This window comes from Gastrolobium bilobum, unplaced genomic scaffold, assembly GCF_033153095.1.
Source record: "Gastrolobium bilobum isolate Gb01-03AN ecotype WA unplaced genomic scaffold, APGP_CSIRO_Gbil_v1 utg20666, whole genome shotgun sequence".
NCBI lineage: Eukaryota > Viridiplantae > Streptophyta > Magnoliopsida > Fabales > Fabaceae > Gastrolobium > Gastrolobium bilobum.
In genome coordinates, this window is record NW_026897301.1 from 152341 (window position 1) to 174210 (window position 21870).

Consider the following 21870-nt stretch of genomic DNA (forward strand, 5'->3'; position numbering starts at 1 on the left):
TGTTTTAAAACCACCATCCTGTTGTCTCTTGATTATAGTTATTTCTGTTTTAGTAGTTTTTACTTTATTTAATATTGTATCTATCAAAATCCAATGATTACTAACTCACCTTCTTTTAAACAGGGAGGATCACATACATAACGCAACGAGTAATTGTTTGCCATCAGATTGAACCTACTGTTCCTGAGGAACGTTGTCAAGACAGTAGTGAACGTTTGACCAGACAGTTCATTTACTAAATTTTTTTCTCATTTTCATTCTTTATAAAATAGTGTAAGACAATAATTAGGATTATATCCTCGTGGGAATGATAATCTGAGCATTAATACTCCCTTTATTACTTGATGCGTGCACTTGCGCACTTGGGTTGGAACTAAGGGAACGAATCCATGTTCTTTAAGAATAGAGGAACGTCCCCTAGCAGAACTTATATTTTTTCACCATCAGCAAACCACCCAACAAGTTTTTGGCGCCGTTGCCGGGGATAACAACACTAAATTTTGTTCTTATTTACTGTTTTTAGTACATACTCTGTATATCTGACTTTACTTTTTATTTTTTTGTCACTAAATCTGCTGTACATATATAACTTGTGTTTATGGCTTATGAGTGAAGAGTTTGAAACAGACTCTGACCACTCCACTGAAGTACCTGAGTTTCTCTTTGATCCTGAACCAGAACGTACACTTCATAGGAGAAGAAGAAACCTCGGGAAGAAATTCCTGAAAACATGGCTGATCATAACAATAATGAAGATATTCCTCCTGAACAAAATTTCAGAACTTTGGCTGCTCTTTTCAGGAACAGACCAGACAAGGGAGTAATCCTTCCTCCTGCAGCACCCAATTTTGAACTGAAACCTATCATGTTTCACATGATTAGGGAAGCAGTGGTTTTCAATGGACTCCCTACGGAAGATCCTTACACACACCTCATCACATTCCAATATATTTGTGATAATTTCAAAGTTGAGGGTGTGACAAAAGGAAGCATGAGAATGAGGTTGTTCCCTCACTCTTTGGGCTTAAAAGCAAAAACATGGATGAAAACTCTCACCCCTGGATCAATCCACACATGGGAAGAGCTCTCTAACAAATTCATAGAGAGGTTTCTCCCCATGTCTCGACAAGCTAATGTTAGAGTAGAAATCTCTAACTTTAGAATGTTTTATGGAGAAAATCTCTATGAAGCATGGGAGAGATACAAGGACATCATAAGAAAATGTCCAAACCATGGGGTAGAGAGTTAGGGAGTGTTACAATCTTTCTATAAGGGACTTGACCATACTTCTCAATCTCATTTAGATTTTGTTGCAGGAGGATATATTTTTACAGGAACACTTGAATCAAGGTATGAAATCAAAGAAGGAACTGCTGAAAGATGTCTCCAATGGCCAATAGACAGAGTGAATCCAGTAAGGAAACCAGGCATGCTAGAACTGGATAAACAAACTGCCATGGAAGCCCAGCTGGCATCACTCATGAATGAAGTGAAGAACCTGAAAGTCAACCAAGCAGCTCCAAGGATGGAGGTCTTGCAACTCACAACAGCTGAAACAAAACCATGCTCAGCCTGTGGTGACCTTCATGACTCAACAGACTACCCATCCACTGCCTTGGTGTGTTATGCAGAAAATTTTGGCAATAAGAACTTCACCAGAGACAATCAACAAGCAGGACACAATACCGATTCTGTTCCTGGAGGAACTATATCCAAAGATCAGAACCATAAACCCCAATGGAGGCCACCCATGAACCAAAGACCATTCAACACTCAACAGCAGTATCAGCAAGGCAGTAGCAGTGGAACGTTTGAACCAAGGAGGAACAATTATGTTCTGTTCCATAGAGATGACCAACGCATCAATAGCCTGGAAAATTATGTCAAGGAATATGTCACAAGGAATGATGCAGTGGTCAGGAACATTGAGTCCCATTTGGGACAGATTGCTGCCAATCTCCAAACAAGAACATTAGGATCACTACCATGGGACACTGAGGTTCCCTCAACCACTTCTGAATCCACTTGAGAGGTAAGTACCTTGTCTAGCTAAGGACATTAAACTAAGCGCTGACTGGGAGGCAACCCAGTGGATACATTTGCTCTCTGACAAAGAGCAAAGTTTTGGGGTGGTTACTCTTAACCACATAGCTCCCAAAAAGGAGGGAACGTCTGATGTTCCACTCCAAAAAAAAAAGTCCAAATAAGGTACGTCCCGTTCTAGGAACATAGTTTTGGGGTGGTCCCTGACCACACAACCCCAATTAAAAAAAAAACCCTCCTAGTTATCTTAGCTTAGTTTATATTCAGTACTGTTTATTTTAATTTCTTTCCATTCCCTTGTAAATATTCTTTTTGCAATGAAAAAGACTTTTTGATCAAACTGTTTGGTACATACATTTCAGTTATAGTATTAAGACTGCCCAATCTTTTTTGATTAACCAACATACATGAAACACAAAGTCACTGACTAATCATGCTTGTTCTTTCTCTGAGTACTTGAAATAGAAAAAGTGCAGGGAATTTAATCCTCAGATTTTTTAAGGAAGCTGATCTGTGTGAACTCAAGCTGGTAAGGAACGGAAAAAAGGCTAAACACCCACTTCTGAGAGCGTTCCTGAGGTGTAACCACAATAAAACTTCTCAACTTGCCTTGATGCTGTCAGTACTGCTGAAGAACAGATGAACTCCACTGCCAAGGATCAAACAGAACCACACACTCACCTCCACTCCATCATACCCCTCCTGGTCAACTAAAAAGGACAAGGAACAGACTCAAAAATGAACTAAAAGGACAGAAGAAAGAAAAGCAAATAAAAAGGGGAACAACCATTCAAAAGAATTCAGAAAATATCAGAAAACCTTCCTCCAAAGGAGGAAAAAGGTACAAGAAAAGGTGTTCCCTCAAAAAGAAAAGGTCCAAGTTCAAAGGCACAAAAGCAAACGTTCCTTGACCTCACAAGTCATACCATCATTCTTCCACATTTCCATACACTCATCCATCAAAGAACCTTGGAAAGGAAGACAGCTGTGCTTCATAGGAAAGCAACAGAAAGGCAAGTTCTGAAGAATCACATCCAGGAATGGACAGAGCAAACACCAACCCTGGAGTGACAGTGAGATAAAAGATTAGCAACCTTCATTTACCTGGGAACAGAATTCTCTTACTGTTTAACTATGGAGAGTAGCTCATTTTTTGAAAAGTTCATGATTACTCACTGGCTCAAGTTCCTTTCTGTTGAGCTATTCTTTGAAATTGGGCAGCCCAATACAATATTTCTGAGTTGATTGAGGACAGCCAACAGTTTAGTTTTGGGGTGTTTGATGGGACGTAAATTCGTTTCCATCTAGGCCCATTTTGATGGCAAAATACCGCACGCTCCCTCATCTGATGCACAACTTTAGCATGAAAATCACTTGTTTTACACATTTGTGACAAAAACACAGTGGGGGAACGTATGGTAACGTATTCCCTTAAAATATATTAAAAGAGGAACGGACTGAGACGCATTTAATGCACCTGCTCCACTCATTTAATGCCTCTGTACACTTTGCAGGTAACGTGGATTTAAAGTCTTCTAAAAGCAGAGGCGGTGCACCAACTGAGCACTAGGAAACGTGAAGAGCAGAGAATCAAGAGTTCTCATTGGCTGAAAAAGAAAGCAAGTCATGGGAAGGACTACAAACAACGGCTAATCATCACCAAATCCTGTTCCATCCAACAATCTGCGCAGTTTCCATACTCTGCTGCCACCATCCCGTCCCCTCATTCAAGTAACCAGCTCACAAGGAATTACAAGATTGACACTCCTCTTCCATCTATAAATAGGATGGCCCACACACAAAAACATCATCGAATCCTAGAGGGTTTGAAGTCCAAAAGGAAGAGATCACCTAGTTGTAGTAGTTAGTAGCTTAGTTTTATTTTAAGTTGTAACTGTAGTCAATTGACAACCCATCTTCTCTTCTCTGTATCAACCCTTAAGACTCCTCATGAGCATCAGACCATCTTTCTCCATTTTTTGTTTCTTTTGTAAATTGTCTTTTGAATTAATATAAGTATTTTTCTCTTCGTTCCATTCGTTATCTCTTAACTGAATCTCGGGTCTATGGGATTTCAGTTTGGAATAATTTTGTTTAAACTATCAGCCATGAGCTGAACTATCTGTGGAACGGATAAACTGTAAAACTCTTAAAGAACTATTTTCGAAATTCTTTACTAAAGCTTTTTGGATTTCTTTGGCTAAGTATGCTATATTCATTGTGTATCAATGGAAATTGAACACATACTGAGAAAGGAACTTCCTTGAGGAAGGAATTTCAGACAGCTTAGCCATTGAGGCAAGGTAGTGTAATGGCAAAAACACTACTGGTCACATTAGGAATAAGGGGCCAACTCGTCCATTTTAAGGTTCTGTACTAAGTACCTGTTGGAGTCAAGGGAGCCATAGGAATATAGAAACTTGTGAGCCATCTAGTCCATGAGCTGAGGAATCAAAGTTGGCAGATAAAAAACTGGGACAAAGCCAAAAAGTGCTAGGTCTTGAGCAGAGAAAACAACTATTTAAGAATGGAGCAGTGAATCTGGTCCTTCTGTTAAACTGTTTTAAAACCACCATCCTGTTGTCTCTTGATTAAAGTTATTTCTGTTTTAGTAGTTTTTACTTTATTTAATATTGTATGTATCAAACTCCAATGATTACTATCTCACCTTCTTTTAAACAGGGAGGATCACATACATAACGTAGCGAGTAATTGTTTGCCATCAGATTGAACCTACTGTTCCTGAGGAACGTTGTCAAGACAGTAGGGAACGTTTGACCAGACAGTTCATTTACTGACTTTTCTTCTCATTTTTATTCTTTATAAAACAGTGTAAGACAATAATTAGGATTCTATCCTCGTGGGAACGATAATCTAGGCATTAATACTCCCTTTATTACTTGAAGCGTGCACTTGCGCACTTGGGTTGGAACTAAGGGAACGAATCTGTGTTCTTTAAGAACAGAGGAACGTCCCCTGGCAGAACTTGTATTTTTCCACCATCAGCAAACCTCCCAACACGCATTGCAGAGGCCGAATGGCATTCTTCTGTAGGCAAAGACTCCAAATGGGCATGTGAAAGTCGTCTTGTCCTGATCCTCCGGTGCCACTGTAATTTGATTGTAGCCGGAATAACCATCCAAGAAGCAATAAAAAGCATGCCCAGCTAACCTTTCCAGCATTTGGTCAATAAAAGGAAGGGAAAAATGATCCTTCCTTGTGGCATCATTCAGTCTTCTGTAATCCACACACATTCTCCAACCAGTAATAGTTCTAGTGGGAATCAACTCATTCTGGTCATTCTTTACAACAGTTACTCCTCCTTTCTTTGGAACTGTCTATACTGGACTTACCCATGCATTGTCAGAAATTGGGTAAATCATTCCAGCATCCATGAGTTTCACTACTTCTTTGCGGACTACTTCTTTCATAGTAGGGTTTAGTCTCCTCTAAGGTTGTCTCACTGGTTTAACATTGTCTTCCATGAGGATCTTGTGAGTACAAAAAGAAGGGTTGATGCCCTTCAAATCAGAAATAGACCACCCGATAGTTGTCTTGTGCTGCTTAAGTACTTCCAACAGCTTTTCCTCTTCATCGGAAGACAATTCCTTATTGGTGATAACAGGATATTGTCCTTCATCTCCCAAGAAATCGTATTTCAGAGTTTCAGGTATCTCTTTCAATTTTACTTTTGGTGCCAATGTAACTGAGTCATCTTCTTTCTTTTCTAGCACCTCAAAGACAACTTCTCGCTCTTCTTGTGGAGTAGCTCCATCTCGAGCCTACAACTCTTCTTCAAGCTCTGGATCATCCATCTTTTCTTCTTTGACTACTTCCTCAAACACATCAAGTCTGAAGCAGTCACTATGGTCAGATGAGTTCTTCATAGCATCAAACACATTGATAGTGATTGTCTCATCATTCATCCTTAACTCGAGCTTTCCTTGTTCTACATCAATCGTAGCTCGAGTTGTGGCCAAGAACGGCCTTCCCAGTAAAAGAGGTATTTCACTCTCTTCCTCCATATCCAACACAATGAAATCAACAGGGAAGATAAACTTGTCAACCTTGACAAGGACATCCTCTATGACTCCATTAGGTCTCCTTAACGAACGGTCAGCAAGTTGTAAAGAGACCATGGTTGGCTTCAACTCAGAAATTCCCAAAGCTTTGCATATTGACAGCGGCATCAAGTTAATGCTTGCTCCAAGATCGCATAATGCCCGGCCTACATTGGTGTTGCCTATCGCAATTGGGATGTTGAAACTTCCCGGATCTCGAAGCTTTGGGGGAAACTTCTTTTGTATAATGGCACTGAACTCTTCAGTAAGTGCTACTGTCTCACAATCCTGCAACTTATGCTTTCTAGACAATAAATCTTTCATGAATTTAGCATAGTTAGGCATATTAGCTAAAGCTTCAGCAAAAGGAATATTAATATGCAACTTTTTAAACATGTCTAAATACCTGGCATACTGTTGCTTCTGTGCCTGTTGCTTGAACTTCATAGGATAAGGAGGTTTCTCAAAACGAGAACAATCCATCAGTTTCTTTGGAGCTTCAATAGGTTTCTCCTTTGCCTCTTCTTTCTCACTTGCAAGCTTTTCCACTTCTTTTTCGTGCTCCGGCTCAATAACTGGTTCATCAACTTTATTTTTCGGAACCACCTTTGGCTTGTCTTGAGGAGTAATCACAATTCCACTCCTAGTTACAATGGATTTGCAGTCTTCCTTAGGATTCACGATGGTATCACTAGGAAACCGCCCTTGAGCTCTTTCAGCTAACTGTCTAGACAACTGACCTATCTGAGTTTCCAGATTCCTGATGGAAGCATCTTGATTCTTGTGATAGGACCTTGTCTCATTCATGAAGGCATCAGTAGTCTGCATGTGATCATTAGTAGTCTTGGTAAGTTGTAGCATTGCTTTCTCCAATTCTGATGGCTCTTTATTTGGAATAGAAGGAGGTTGCAGGTAATTGTTGGATTTATAATCCAAGCCTCCCTCTTGATTTCTCCTTTGAAAGTTGCTTCCTTGGGCACCATTTTGATTCCTCTGGAAGCTTTGGGTATTCTGTGGTGGCCTTGGATCATACCAAACTCCATTAACCTGGAATGGTTCAGCTCCTATGAGTGTTGGAAACTCATTAGTCTCATGCTCCTCCTTGCAGTACTCACAGTTAATTGAATTAACTCGAGCTGTCGAGATTTGCATCTTGTATAGCTTGGCATTCATACTAGCTAACTGTTGAGAAATCACCTTTTGCTCAGCTAGTGAAGTATCATTGTTCCCCAGTTGTAGAAGTCCTTTCTTCGATTGAACTGGTTGAACTTCCATTGAAGCATTCTCATTCCTTGCCATGTAATCAATCGCTCCAGAGTTTCAGCTGCTGTCTTCTTTCCTATGGTTCCACCGGCTGCACCGTTGACAACCATTCTGGAATCTGGTGTCATCCTATTGTAGAAGACTTGGACCTTCTTGGCGTCTGGCAAGTCATATTGAGGGCACTTTCTGATCAACTCCTGGAATCTAGTCCAGGATGCACACAGGGTCTCTCCAGGCTATTGAATAAAGTTGGTGATTTTATTCACCAACTTATTGTACTTCTCCCGAGAAAAGTGCTTAGCAAAGAACATAGTTGTTAACTCGTCCCATGTGCGGATACTGTTAGGAGCTTGTCGATCTAACCATCTGAGGGTCTTCCCGGTCAAAGCAAAAGGAAACAGCCGAAGTCTGATTGCATCATCAGACACTCCATGATGCTTAGTTGTGTCACAGATTCTCAGAAATCAGAAATCTGTCCATAAAGTCGTGAGGATCTTCGTAGTCCTCTCCACCAAAAGAAGTCTTCTCCACCAAGATAATCAGCGACGGATGGATGTCATAGTTGTTGGCATCTATCTGTGGCCTGACTATGCTAGAGTTCGGCCTCGTGAACATAGGAGAAAGAACTGACTCCGTCAATTCTCCTGCAAGAGGTGGATTAGGGGTTGCCATCACAGATTCTGTGTGTGGCTTAGAACTCGAAGACTCTTCCTGCTTTCTTTGCTTGGCTTGCTTTCGGTTCTTCTTTGCAGTTTTCTCTATTTCTGGAACAAACTGTAAAATGTCTCAATTTACTTTACCTCGCATAAACTAAAGCAAAAAGATTAGTAACAAAACAAAATCCAATCAAGAAAATCAAAAGTTATAAATAAAATTGGCGTATTCAATCCTCGGCAACGACACCAAAAACTTGTTGCGAAAAATCGGCAAGTGTACCGATCGTTCCAAGTAATAAAAGGGTAAGTAGAGTATCATCTCCACGAGGATTGAGGCACCGAAATTATTTAAACTATTCCTCTCTTGTTGGATTAATAAAATTGGTTTGAGAATAATTATGGTTGTAAAAATTGAGAACAATTCAAAAACTTGTGAATAATTCAATGATGCTTTTAAAACTTTGAGAATAACAGATTAAGATTGAGGAAATATTTAAGAGAATATTGTGGTAAAAGACGTCAACACCTTTATGATCCCCACCTTGCACTATGAATTAAGTTGTACATTTAATTTAACCATTGATCAAACAATTCACCATCTATTAATTGATTAGTTAAGCCCTAATTCCTTAGTGATCTTAACTTTATTAACCTATTAGAATCCTAATTCCTTAGAAATTCCTTTTCAAGTTAAGCCTTTAAATCAGTGAATTTTTCACATTAGCAAATCATGCAGCCTATCCCTAGTGCGTATATAAATTGTTATTTTTACCCTTTTCCAGGAACTAGAATCTCAATATTCCTATTGAAAACCCTAACCCTCGCAATCCTAATAGAGTGATCGGTTCTAAAAGAATCATAACATGAAGAAAAGGATAAAATAAATACAATTGGAATAAATAAATATAAAAATTAACCAAACCACAAGGGGTTCACATTAAGGGTTGTGACCCTTACCACAATAATAAAAGACTAGCCAGACATATTCATGTCTGACAATTCAATGTCTACAAAAGAATTCATAAAAGAAAATAATAACCAGAAAATTTGGAGAAGAAGCTTGCTCCGCGTTCTGCCTTCGTCAATTTCAGTTGGTTCCCCAAGATTTCTTCTCTCAGGGTTTCTGACTCCTTTTTATATCCAATGACTCAATCAGGTCCCCAAGATTTGATTTTTGTTTCTGTTTTTATCCAAATCTGTAATCCAGAAAACTGACAGTGCGATTAGCGCCAGATCCACGCTAATCGCGCGGTGAACCAGTAGAGAAGCCTTATGCTTGGCGCGAATAGCGAGAATCTCATGCTATCAGCGTGAAGTTGCGTTGTGTTGGTTCCCTTTTCTCGGTCTGGTGCCATCCTTTTGTACTGCGCGAGTCAGTTGTTTGCAACATAGCTTATTTTCGTGCTTTCCTCCTATAAAAACATAAAACAAGAGTGAAAGTGTGCTTGAAGGTAGATTATCAATAATTCACTAAAGTCATGCTTTTTATCACTAAATTACTGTCAAATCTTCATTCTTTTAACTCTAAAATACCTATATGTTGAAGGCACATCAGTCACCGTAGCCATATGCGGAGGATAATCATCCCTCCTATGCTGAGCTCTCTCAACCCTTATCTCAGTCATGAAGGCCTGCAGCATATCCTGATTATTCTTCATCAGGTTTTCAGTTATGGTTCTATTAGGAGTCGTCTCTTCCTGCAGAGCATACAGAACTGCAATAACCGGATCAGGCGGTTGAGGATCTGCACCTCGTGTCCCATGGCGACCACAAGCCCTCCTCATGATAACTGTACATGTAACACAAAGGAATGAACTGATCAGACCAACACTAATACCATAAAATTTAACAGCATGTTACGTACTATTAATGTTATCATTGCATATGATATTAAACGCAGTTACAATCACAGTAATTGAGTTAATTAAATTACGGGTAAACTTTTTCTTTTATTACATCATTATTTTTAAATTTTAACCATTTCCGTAGTCAATTAAAAACAACACTATAATTGTAAATGCAAAACTCACGGAAGCATAAAACTTAGAGTAAATACCTTTTTCGGTCCTCAGCAAATTTTATGATGCCCGCTTTAGTCCGTAGCAAATAAAAAGGCTATTTGTGGTCCCTAAAAAATTCAAAGTGGACCCATTTTAGTTCTTTTGAGGGACTAATGTGGGTCTTTTTTGAATTTGTGAGGGACCACAATTTCAACTAAATGGATCCATTTTGAATTTTTTAGGGACCACAAATGCCTTTTTATTTGCTAGGGACTAAAACGAGCATCATGAAATTTGCTGAGGACCAAAAATGGTATTTACTCTAAAACTTATTCATTACAACCCCTCCAAGCAATACCATTAACTCAGGTTGTAAAAACACTAAATTTCAAAAATTACACAGTGGTAATCGATTACCCTTCTCGAGGTAATCGATTACCAGAAGTTCCAGAATGAGACAGTAGCTAATTTTGGGCTCCCTTATTTTGGGTAATCGATTACCTATTAGGTAATCGATTATCTATGTCAATGTAATCGATTACCTATGTCAAGGTAATCGATTACTTTGAACACAGTGGCTCAAATTTTACGTCCCCTGTTTCAGGTAATCGATTACCACACTGAAGGTAATCGATTACCCTACTGCAAAATTCACAGATGACAACTTTTTCATTTCAAAATGGACCAAGTCTTTCACTCGTAACACTTTAATACTTAACATACAACTTACACAAGTACTAATGTATGCTCTAGGCCCTTCCATCCTGCATAATCTAATACCAATGCATCATTTACAACATTCACCATTTGTTTTTCCATTTACACATCATATGGCTCATTTACAACACTAAGTCTCCAAATGCCTCAAAACATAATATGTGGCCATGGACAAGTCTCATGCTCACCAAAAAGGTCAATATAAATAGGCATAAATATACATCAACTACATAGACTTAGAATCTAGTCATGAACACCACAAAAGCATAGAAATCTCAACATGCAATATGTTCATGATCTAAGTCCAAAATACTAAATGTAATGCTATGTACATCAAATGAAATCCTCCAAAATGCTATGCTCTCCATATGCACATCGTGATCAACTCCTCCACTAAGCGGGCCTTTTGCCCGAAGATCGTCCATGCTCAACATAACCTGAAATGATGTCCCCAAACGCGGGGTGAGATATACAAATATATCTCAGTAAACCAAGGGTACTAGAGGATCACTCCACCCCATGGCTCACTCAATGTGCATACAATGATCATCATATAAAATGCATAACATACAAAATCGCAACACACTGGGCTCACGTCCACACAAGGATTTCGTTCAAGGACCCCATCATATAACTCCCGGGAAGCTTCCAGGTGCCTCTCCATGGATGAGACGATCTCATGGCAAAATATCACTGGAACTCCTCAATAGATCTATCCAGCGGAAGTCCCACGTTTGGATCATCTTGGTACCGCTCCCAGAGTCGGCCACAAGGCAAAACTCAACCGGAATCCCCCAGAGGGATATCTCCAGTGAAAGTTCAAACCACACACATCTACTGGCCAGAGATCATAGATATGTCTCACAACATGCTCCAAGCATGTCACACAATCACAACAATAATGCATGAACATATATTTCATACAAGTCAAAGAGCACACAATCCAACCACTACCTTCCACCAGGTGTGGCAGAACACACGAGGGATAAAACCCAAGTACCAAGAGTATACCTCAACTTCGTAAGCAATGCCCTTCCACGTAAGCTCCAAGCTTATTCCACTTCTATTGGTTCCGTGAGTGGTAACATATATTCATCAATTACCAATAACATCAACACTTGCATACAATCAATTAAATTCACAACAATAGTACTTACACATAACCACCTAGGCTTGATGGCCATTTTATATTTAATTCAACTACCTCAACCTTTTTAGTCATTAAACTAACTCACCCTTTATGCACCAAGGTATTAACCATTGATTACACAAAATTCATCACCTCATTTTTCCTTAAATCCACCTATAGGTCGAATTCTACATGGAATCATGTTTCAAGGTTTTCAATCCAATTCAACACCTATACGCATAATATAATCCTATGATTAATTCATACCAATGCTCCACAACCCAATCACACCATCATCCAACACATCAATTTTACAAAGTATTGAATTTCAACTCAAATTTCCTAAGTTACAAATTTACCAATCACCATAATTTTTATTGCATCAATCATCATCATTTATCATTCTAAGCATTTAATTCCAGAGGAGACATACCATTTAATGCTCCTAACTACCACAACTCAACACACATAATCAAAAACCCTCGTCCATTTTATGATTTCCATTAAAAATCAAAGAGAGTGTGAAAACTTACCACCAATAGCTTCCTAGGGTCCAAGGGAATGATCTCCAACCAATGGACCAAGCCAAGAAAACACCAAAAACCCTCCAAAATACCAAATTTTTGTGGCTGATTTTGGGGTATATCTCCTCACACAATGATCCCCACAAGGTGCACTTTACATGAAAGTCACTCATAAGATCAAAGGAACAACTTTGTAGTTGGGAGTTTTTCCTAAAAATGGCTAGAAATCAAGGTTGAAATTGAAAAGCTCAAAGACCCTAACCAATGGAGATGGCTCACGGGTGGAAGAAGAAGAGATGAGAGAGAAAAATCAGATTTGAGTGTCTTGAGTCACTTAGACCACTTAAATCACTTAAAGTGGGTCCCACGTGTCATTTAACTTTATTAAATCACCCAATTTAACCCATAAATTTATAACCTACGTATTTTTCTCGTTCACGTCATATTTTTACTTCCTAGAAATGCTAATCATATTTTCGCACTTATCGATACAATTAAACCGCAGTATTTTACACTGGAAAAATCACTATTCATCAAATTTTTCGAAACTTGCCTATCCACTCGATTTTTCGTCCTGAATCCCTTTCCGGCATTATTTTTACCATTTGAGATCTTTTACTCAATTTTTCTTCCTTAGAGTTAAGTGTTTGGTAAATTACCATTTTGCCCTTTTTACGTATTTTGGCCCTAATTTCAGGATTTTCACTAATCCTACCCCTTAATCCGTATTTTCGCACATAATTATACAATTAGAAATACGAGATGTTATGCAAACTCTTTTGCATTTTCATGAATTTCCTTGATTTAGGTTATTTTGATGGGGTTTTTTATGATTGGATGGTTAGTTGTGAAAATGAATATAAATGTCCTCACAAAATATGTTAGGGAAGTGTTCTTGGCATAGAAAAAACATAAAAACCATTACTTTAATCAAGTTGAAATTTTAGTCATGAATAAAGTTTTGGATCCTTATTATTTAAGGCCTTAAAATCGAGTTTTTGATGGTAGTTGTATGCATGGTTGCTATTGTAGTTTTGGACCAAATGACATGTTATTGGAAGATCAAGCATTGGACTGTTCCATTGAGTAGACTTGGATTCTTCAAAATTCCAAGTATAGGGTGATATTGGTTGAGGGGTTGTTGATTGATTGCATAGGCAAGGAAAGTGCTATAGCACCTAGCTTCAAGGGAGGGTGGTTCTTTCATATGATATGTGGATATTAATTGTTATATGTTGCATGTATATGTATGTATGTTTGTGTGCCACACAAGACGGTGTTTTCTTGTGTGAGACATAAGACGGTGTTTCCTCATATGGTATGTTGCAAGATGGTGTTTCTTTGTGTAATGCATACTTGTTATATTCTCTGGCTAGTAGGATTCATTATTGCACACATGCATTGATATACATATTCTGATGTATATATATTATTGTATACTATAGTTATACCTGAAGTGAACTTAGGGGTGGAGGAACCCTCCAAAGACCCCTAGTTTATTGAGATGGTTGATCTTACCCCGTGTGAGGACTTACATTTCTGGTACAGAGCTCGATGGTGTTGAGGTATCGCATTGCAGGAGGCCAGGATAGAGATAGTGCATGTAGCAAGAGACATTATTGCTATTATGCCTTGATGACATGATATATGATTTAGACTATCTTCTAATATGTGTATGACTGTTATTTTGATGCATATGACCCGATGATATGTTATGAAGAGTATAGGAAATGTCTATGCCATTTTGGATAGTCTATATGCAATGTTAGTGAAATATATATATAAGCTATGTTATTTGTTTATTTGCATCTCTTTTGATTAATTGATGCAATTAAATAAATAACTATGTTGGTATCATTTTGAGAAATGATACGTATTTGATAGCCTAAGCAATAGATTGCTAGGCAATAAGATTTATGTATGTGTGTGACTTGTATAAAATATAATCAAATGTCAATTAGGTAACCTTTTCTCTGTGGAAATAATCCCTATAGCCTCCAAATACAAAGGAGACGTCGTCTGTTTATTTTAAAAAGATGGGAGGCATAAGAAAGTATGAAGTAGTTTTAATTGAATAAGAAATGATTAGCGAATTGAAATAAAATTGAAAGAGATAAAGTTTGTTCACGATTTAATTAAGGCTATTAGTGAACTATAAAGTAAGCTTCCACATTTAACTTAATTAAACAATGTTGCGCTTAATACCATATGTGATGATAACAAACCGGTCCGGAACGGGGTGTTACAATAGTCCAATAAGGGGCAATCCAAATAAAATCTGACATAATCAAATGAGGATATTTAACAAAGATATCAATCCTAATACGACAATATTAAACATGGGTTTGGGCTGCTAGAAGAGACATAGAAGGTCAAGCATCCCAATACCCACAAGTAAATACTATAAATAAGAGGTAAAGCTTACATGTATGATTATTCTCTCTCTATTATTGTTATGTTGTCACTGTGTATACACACCGATCTATTATTGCTTGTACACAATGATCTATTATTATTTTTTTGACAATTTTGTTTCATGTCCAAAATGCCTCATTCACTAACTTGGTTCCCCTAAGTTGCCATCGTATTGCAGAACAAAGAAAATGCAATAATAGCTATATGTTCGTTTCGTTTATACAAAATGTGACTTTAAATTAGGCAAATGCAACGACTTGGAGCTAAAGGCACAAAGGAATAACGTTTAACTGTCTTAATGATTGAGAATCAAGCATGGACAAAGTTAGAAGTCCAAAGAAACCTACAAAGACTTCACTTTATCTCTACTAATGAACGCCAACTATTAATATACAACTACTAATGAGAGTTGTCTTTGATTTTGATTTCACTATTAATGAGAGCTGCCAGAAAAACATGATTTTCTTCATTGTCTGTAATGAAGTTCCTCAAGTTCATCTACGTGCTAAACCACAGAATGTTTTATCTACATACTATAAGATGGTTATTCTATGAATGAATCTTAGTCTTGTGGGGTCAATGACAAGTGACATCTGTAAATACCACCAAAGGTACACATTTAATATAGGGACTTCAGTTTTGATGTCAAATAATCATAGATTTGGTACATGATCTCCACCTAAGACCATATATTCAAACTTACAATGGGTCAGAATTAAAAATAGAAGAAATTGTTGTTCATGTAATTGTGGAATAATAGTTTAATCATGTTTGGGATGACTCCGTTAATTGAATGTTAAGGTGAATCGACTGTCATATAATGCATTTAAAATGGAAATACAGAGCAAATGGTAGCTGATACATAATAAATGTATTCCTTGCCTACATTCATGCTAGTTTTCTAAAATCTGATTTGGTATAAAACCATTTTCAGTTTTATTTCATTAAATCTATTGTAGCGAAACAACATGTATTTAAGACAGGATACAAATGGTTAGATTCAGAGTGTGTTAGAACTAAAAGAAATATAAAAATAAAATTCAATAAATAACTTAATGAACAATGGTAACAAGAACGATTTCAAAGGAAGAACTTGAACCTAAAGACTACCACGACAAAAAGTCAGTTTTTCATATTACATAGAAAATGGAAACAAGAATGCTTCCTTGTCTTGTTCCAGAAAAAGTACTACATATACTCCCCAAAAGCCACCCGTGAATCCAACTCCCACACCCATGTAGAACTTTTTAAATACATTGTTATCACAAAATCTTGTCCTTGCAATTAAGAAATCTCCACTTTCTGATGTTCCACCAAAATATTTAGAAGACAAAAATTCAATATGATGATATTATATTGGGAGAATTACAGAGACAATAATACTAATTAGATATATTTCTACGGTCTCAAACTAATTGGTTGCACTCACTATTACATTCATAATTTTATTTCCCACAACATATAAAATAGTAATACTACATTACAAAATTACAATCTACAAAAAGATTGCACTTTGTACCACATGTCATCAAGAAAACGAAAATAGGCATACCTCCATGATCTATAAATAAACAATGGAGCGACCACGGCCCAGAATCCCACAATAAATCCAAAAGTCATACTCACAAAAAAACCATTCACTTTATGGCCATCACCCTTTTTGCCATTGTGATCATCATCAGGAGTTTGCCGATTGGAACTACAGTTGACGGGCAGTGGCGGACCACACAAATTGTTGCCAACGAAGTTGGTTGCTTCAAAGCTTTGCAATTGAGTGCCGGTTGGAATTTTCCCCATCAAATGATTATAAGACAAGTCAAGCTTGCTAAGAAAGCTCAAGTTGGATATGGTTGAAGGGATTTCTCCTGAAAGTGGATTTCTTGAGAAATCAATGGATTCTGATGATCTCATATTGCCAATGCTTGACGGAATTTGGCCAGTCAAGTGATTCTTGGACAAGTTCAAATAAATCAATCCATCTAAATTTGTAATTTCTCTGGGTATCTCTCCAGATAAATTATTATCAGAAAGATCAACATTTGTCACCATTCCAAGAAGATTTCTGTACTCTATACCTCTTCCTTTCACCCATAGGAGTGTACTAACTATACCCTGCGAACGATAGCTAGATGCATTGGTATAGATGAATGAATTCATACTCCTATTCTTTAGAAACATGGCATCTAAGCGGTTGAAACATTTTGGTATATTTCCAGACAAATTGTTCTGTGCAAGGTCCAAATCCCTAAGAAAAATCATATCACATATTTGATCAGGAATATGACCCAAGAATTTGTTTGACCGAAGGCGAAGAATTTGTAAATTTAAGAGCCTTTGTCCAATCCATTCGGGAATAATTCCTGTAAATTTATTTTCCCCAAGATCCAAGGAAATCAACTTACCAGTGCTCTCCAAAATGGGAGGAAATATTCCAGATAGCATGTTGTTACGGATGTTTAAAGAATCTAGCTCAGCTAAGGAACCCATGGATTGGGGTAAGTTCCCAACAAAATGGTTGCTCTGTAAATTCACGTCCACCAGATTTGGCCACAGCATCCAACAATCAGGTATTTCCCCTGACAAATTATTTGCTGCAAGATTGAGAAATTGTAATTTCATTGGCTGGTCTTGTTTTCTACAAAGGAAGTCAGTCATGGATCCAGAGAATGAATTTCTTGAAAGATCTAACCAACTCACATTAACATATAGATGAGGTAATTTTCCATGTAAGTTATTTGAACTTAGATCAAAGGTATCGATAGATATCGGATACTTTAATATATTAGCAAGCTCACCGTGGATATGGTTATGAGAGAGGTTTACATAGGAAGCATTAGAAATTGTTTCCCAAAACCATGTGGGAATAGAATTTGGAATCCCTGTGTCAGATATTTCCAAAAAATAAAGATCCTTTTGTGACTGAATCCATGAGGGAAAGGTGGGACCTAACTGCCACGAGTTCATTCCCAATGCACTAAGCTGAAAAGTAGGATGCCAACTGGGACCCACTTTTAAAGTGAAATTGTTCCCTGATGCAGAAAACCTTTTTAAACTCGTAAGATTTGCAAGGTCATCTTCCTTCACAACTCCTTGAAAAAGATTGTCATCAATATTAAGATATGACAATTTAGATAAGGATTTAAGAACTTCAAATGGATTTCCATCGAATTTATTTTTTGACAGATGAAGATGTCTTAATGATGAGAGTTTTCCAAATGATGCAGGAAGTGCACCATGAATTGAGTTGCTGGAAAAGACCATTGTGAAAATATTTTGAAAAACTCCAACTTGATCTGTCAGATTGCCTGAAAGTTGAGAATCAGACAAATAGAGTCTCGCGAGTCCATGGGAAACACAAGGAGCGAGAATATCTAAAATTTCATGAACCTGTTGGTTGAGTTTGAGATATGAGAAATGTATCTCCCTTAAGTTGCAAAGACTACCCAAAGAAGATGGAATTTTTCCTTCAAGTTGATTTACTGAAAAATCAAGTACAACAAGCGAAGTCAAATTTCCCAGGTCATCAAAAATAGTCCCGCTCAAGTCATTCGATCCTAGGTTCAAGAACTTGAGATGATGAAGACCGTATAACCAATCAGGTATAGAAGAGGACAATGAATTGTAAGACAAATCGAGATTTTGAACAAGTGTGAGGTTTTGAATACCATCAGGAATAGGACCTTGGATGTTATTTTCTCTCAATTGAAGAGAAACAAGTTTCCTCAGTCCAAATATCCACTTTGGGACAAGAGAAATCCCATCAGTATAATTTGTATCTGAAAGATCAAGAGTGATGAGAGATGAGAAGTTTACTGTTGATGGTTGATTATGATGATTGAGCGTACATCCTGGCAAGCGTAACTCCTTCAAAGAAGGAAGAGCTTGCATAGTCTGTAACCAATCAAATGACTTTGATAGATCTGCAGAACTCAAATCAAGATATTGAAGGTACGAAAGACCTGAAAGCCAATCAAGATTTTCAACAAACAGAGGTTCAGAGTAATGACTCCGAAGGTCAAGATAGAGCAAATTCGTGAGGTTCCCAATTTGATATGGAATTTCTCCATATGCAGCAGCATAGCTGAGGTCAAGATACAGCAAATTCGAGAGATTCCCAATTTCATGAGGAATGTTCCCAATGAATCCAGCATCTGAGAGGTTAAGGTAAGTTAAAGTTGTGATTGCACAAAGGAAACTAGGAATTTGCATACCTCCAAAATCATTGCGGCTCAAGTCCAAGTAACTCAAATGCTTCAAATCAACCAAAGAATGATTTATCTCACCACCAAACAAGGACCTGTCATCAGCTACAATATATTTCTCAAAGTAAAAACCATCAACGGGAGGATTCCAAGAAGTGTTGAGGTGAAGCTGAAGAATGTGGGCAGTTACGTTATTGCAAACAACTCCTTCCCAATGGCAACAATTGGGATTGGAAGCATTCCAAGAAGAGAGTCTATTTGAAGGATCTTTGAGATGATGTTTGAACCTCAGAAGTGCATCACGTTCACTTGGAATGCAGAGAATCTCAGAAGAGTCTATGCAAATGCCAAAATGAAACGTTAATAAGGTAAGGCAACAAAAGTAAAGGAAGAGAACGGTAAAGATGGAACGGTCCATTATCACAACAAAACAAGTTGTATTAGTTTGTGTTGATGATTCCATTGATAAATCTGCTTTCTATTATTTATAGTGGTGCCGTGTTAGTTTTTACTATTTACTTAATTAATATACAATTTGACTTGAATTCTTAGATTACGAGAATTTTTATATCTATGAAAATTTTTAACATTGGTATGTTTAATTAACAAAAATTTGTCATATGAAATTTAGTATCACAATTTGTATCTTTTCACAAGTTATCAATTTAAATAGGTAAGTCCAACTTCATTTTAAGAATAAAATTAGAAACATCATGAAATAGTCACATTTAAATTACACGCACTAATGTACTTAAAAAAAAATACTAAAGTACAAAATCTGCAAAGAAATATGATACTTTTTTAAATAGTTATATATATTTATTTTAAAAAAAAATTATTCTCAATGCAGTTTTATTATATAGTATTTGGAAAAATAATCTTATTATTTTTTTATCGTAATACAGTTTATTTCTTTAATTTCTTCATTAATGTAATAAGTTAATTTAATTAAAATTCAACAGAATATTGATTATTTAATTTCACCTTTACTTATTTTCTTTTAAATATTAGCATGCGTTTCATGATAGTATCAATTGTTTCTCAATTTTTTTGAGTAAATATAACTATATAAATAATTGTTAATAGGTAGCAATATTTATTGCATTTCAAGATACTTTTAGATAAAAATATTGATATTCTCGTGTTATAGGTATACAATATTTAGAATTGGATTGTGCTAATTAATATCACATAAAGCTCATTAAATGATGTGACAAATTGACAATAACATCATTCGCAAGTGTAAGGTGCATTGAAATTAAAGTAAAAGTTATGTTTTATATGATTTAATGTAAATTGAAATAAAAATTATCGTATAATTAAATATAATTTTTTTACAATAATAGTTCATCAAAATTAAATTATCAGATAACATTTAAGTTTAAACTTATTGAACCACGGTAAAACTTACATTTTTTTAAAGAAACAAACTAAAAGAAAATTCTTTATATTTTGTAGTATTTCTCTACAATAAAAATACAATCTGTATATTTCTTTTAAGTTATCTTAAAAATAAGATAATTTCAGAAATAATGTGTAAGAAATAATATACATCCTATATCAGTATAACCAATCCGAAACTAATTTTATCAAAGTTGTTTTCATTCATTTAAACCCTCCAACGAAATTCACACTTTTTTCAAAGTCTTCCACTTTTTGTTAGTCTTCCACAATATTTGATTTTTGCACTATGATGTTGATTTTGACGGAGAGTTATTGTCATATTTGGTTGTCCTCACATTCACAATTTGAAGACCACTATTGAATTAGTGGCTTTTTGAAGTTTGAATCCGACAGAGAAAAAGATTGGTAAAAGAACCTTTCTTCGAGGAAGGCTCCTCCTAACAACCAACTTGATTCAAAACGATAGTATGCTATTCATTCATTTGGCATATTCGTTTATACAGAGTTTTCCCAAGCAAAACAGAAAATACAAAAACGAAAAAGTGCTAACAGCACTCAACAACAGCAACACTTTTATTCAAAATTAATTGGAATTTATGGTAGATAAATCTAAATGAAAGGTATGAAGGGATAAAATAAAAATAAATAATATATATATATAAAAATATAAAAGTAAAAATAAAAGAGAGGAAGAAGAAGATGGGGAAGGGAAAAAGAGACAAAGGAAAAGAAGGAAAAAATAGGAAGAGGGGCATATAAAGAGGAAAAGGAGTAAAAAGGGACCTTCTGGGATATAGGAATAACAATGGGTTTAACCCTCTACCATGCTAATAGCTTTCTCCATTCCGTCGCTCACACCGTCCGTCAATCTATATCTCACTCCATTAAGTCTTGTTTTCCTATCTTCCCTAAGTAAGTTTCAGTCCACCTCTATTTCTTTGTGTCGAGCTCTTGTTAACAAACTTTTATTCTTACGGGAATATCCAGGGGCCTTCTCATTACGTGCCCAAACCACCTCAATTTATGTTCTCTCATCTTTTCAGCCACCGGTAGTACTCATACCTTACGTCGAATATCTTCATTTCTTATCTTATATGTCCTCGTATAACCACACATCCACCTTAACATCCTATTCTATGTCACTCCTATTTTATATTTATGTTGCATATGTGTTGGCCAACATTCAGCTCCATATAACATCGCAGGTCTTATTGCTATTCTATATAATTTTCCTTTAGCTTAGGGGGAATTTTGTGATCACACAAAAACCCAGAAGCACTATGTCATTTCATCCACCCTGCTTTGATTCTATAACTTACATCCTCATCAATTTCTCTGCCTTTTTGCAAAATGAATCCCAGGTATCTAAAAGCCTCTTTCTTAGGTACCTCTTGACAAATTAGATGCACAGGATCTTGGTCTACATCTCTTACTAGAGAAAACTCACACTTCATAT

General features: G+C 36.6%; 2 protein-coding genes and 1 non-coding gene across 4 annotated transcripts; all 3 read right to left on the bottom strand.

Annotated features, from left to right (window-relative positions):
• Positions 1-1132: 1132 nt before the first annotated feature.
• LOC133305791 (small nucleolar RNA R71) lies at positions 1133-1239 on the bottom strand. The gene has a single exon (XR_009750813.1). It is a non-coding gene; the product is annotated as a small nucleolar RNA R71 (small nucleolar RNA).
• Positions 1240-5492: 4253 nt separating this feature from the next.
• On the bottom strand, positions 5493-7403 carry LOC133305782 (uncharacterized). The gene is made up of 3 exons (XM_061506022.1): positions 6511-7403; positions 5877-6408; positions 5493-5825 (listed from the first exon to the last, which is right to left on the bottom strand). The coding sequence occupies exons 1-3, from the start codon at positions 7401-7403 to the stop codon at positions 5493-5495; spliced, it is 1758 nt and encodes a 585-aa protein (XP_061362006.1).
• An 8739-nt stretch (positions 7404-16142) lies between these two features.
• On the bottom strand, positions 16143-19445 carry LOC133305786 (receptor-like protein EIX2). 2 transcript variants are annotated; one of them, XM_061506026.1, is made up of 4 exons: positions 18733-19445; positions 18249-18669; positions 16968-18089; positions 16143-16913 (listed from the first exon to the last, which is right to left on the bottom strand). In XM_061506026.1, the coding sequence occupies exons 1-4, from the start codon at positions 19426-19428 to the stop codon at positions 16297-16299; spliced, it is 2856 nt and encodes a 951-aa protein (XP_061362010.1). In that variant the 5' UTR covers positions 19429-19445; the 3' UTR covers positions 16143-16296. The 2 variants fall into 2 exon arrangements, with proteins under 2 accessions (XP_061362010.1, XP_061362011.1); XM_061506027.1 differs by having other exon boundaries at positions 16856-17053; positions 17211-19445.
• Positions 19446-21870: the final 2425 nt, after the last annotated feature.

Excerpts from the sequence above, each read along its gene's own strand:
- LOC133305782 (XM_061506022.1), bottom strand. The coding sequence starts at position 7,403 with ATGGCAAGGAATGAGAATGCTTCAATGGAAGTTCAACCAGTTCAATCG. Across the intron at positions 6,409-6,510 it reads CAGAAGCAACAGTATGCCAG|AAAGCATAAGTTGCAGGATT; the intron begins GTATTTAGACAT and ends TTTATTGTCTAG. Across the intron at positions 5,826-5,876 it reads GACTTGATGTGTTTGAGGAA|GCTCGAGATGGAGCTACTCC; the intron begins GTAGTCAAAGAA and ends GAAGAGTTGTAG.
- LOC133305786 (XM_061506026.1), bottom strand. The coding sequence starts at position 19,428 with ATGGACCGTTCCATCTTTACCGTTCTCTTCCTTTACTTTTGTTGCCTT. Across the intron at positions 18,670-18,732 it reads AATATCTTGATTTGAGTTCT|TTACGCTTGCCAGGATGTAC; the intron begins GCAGATCTATCA and ends TCTTTGAAGGAG. Across the intron at positions 16,914-16,967 it reads CATGTTTCTAAAGAATAGGA|TTAGTACACTCCTATGGGTG; the intron begins GTATGAATTCAT and ends CGCAGGGTATAG.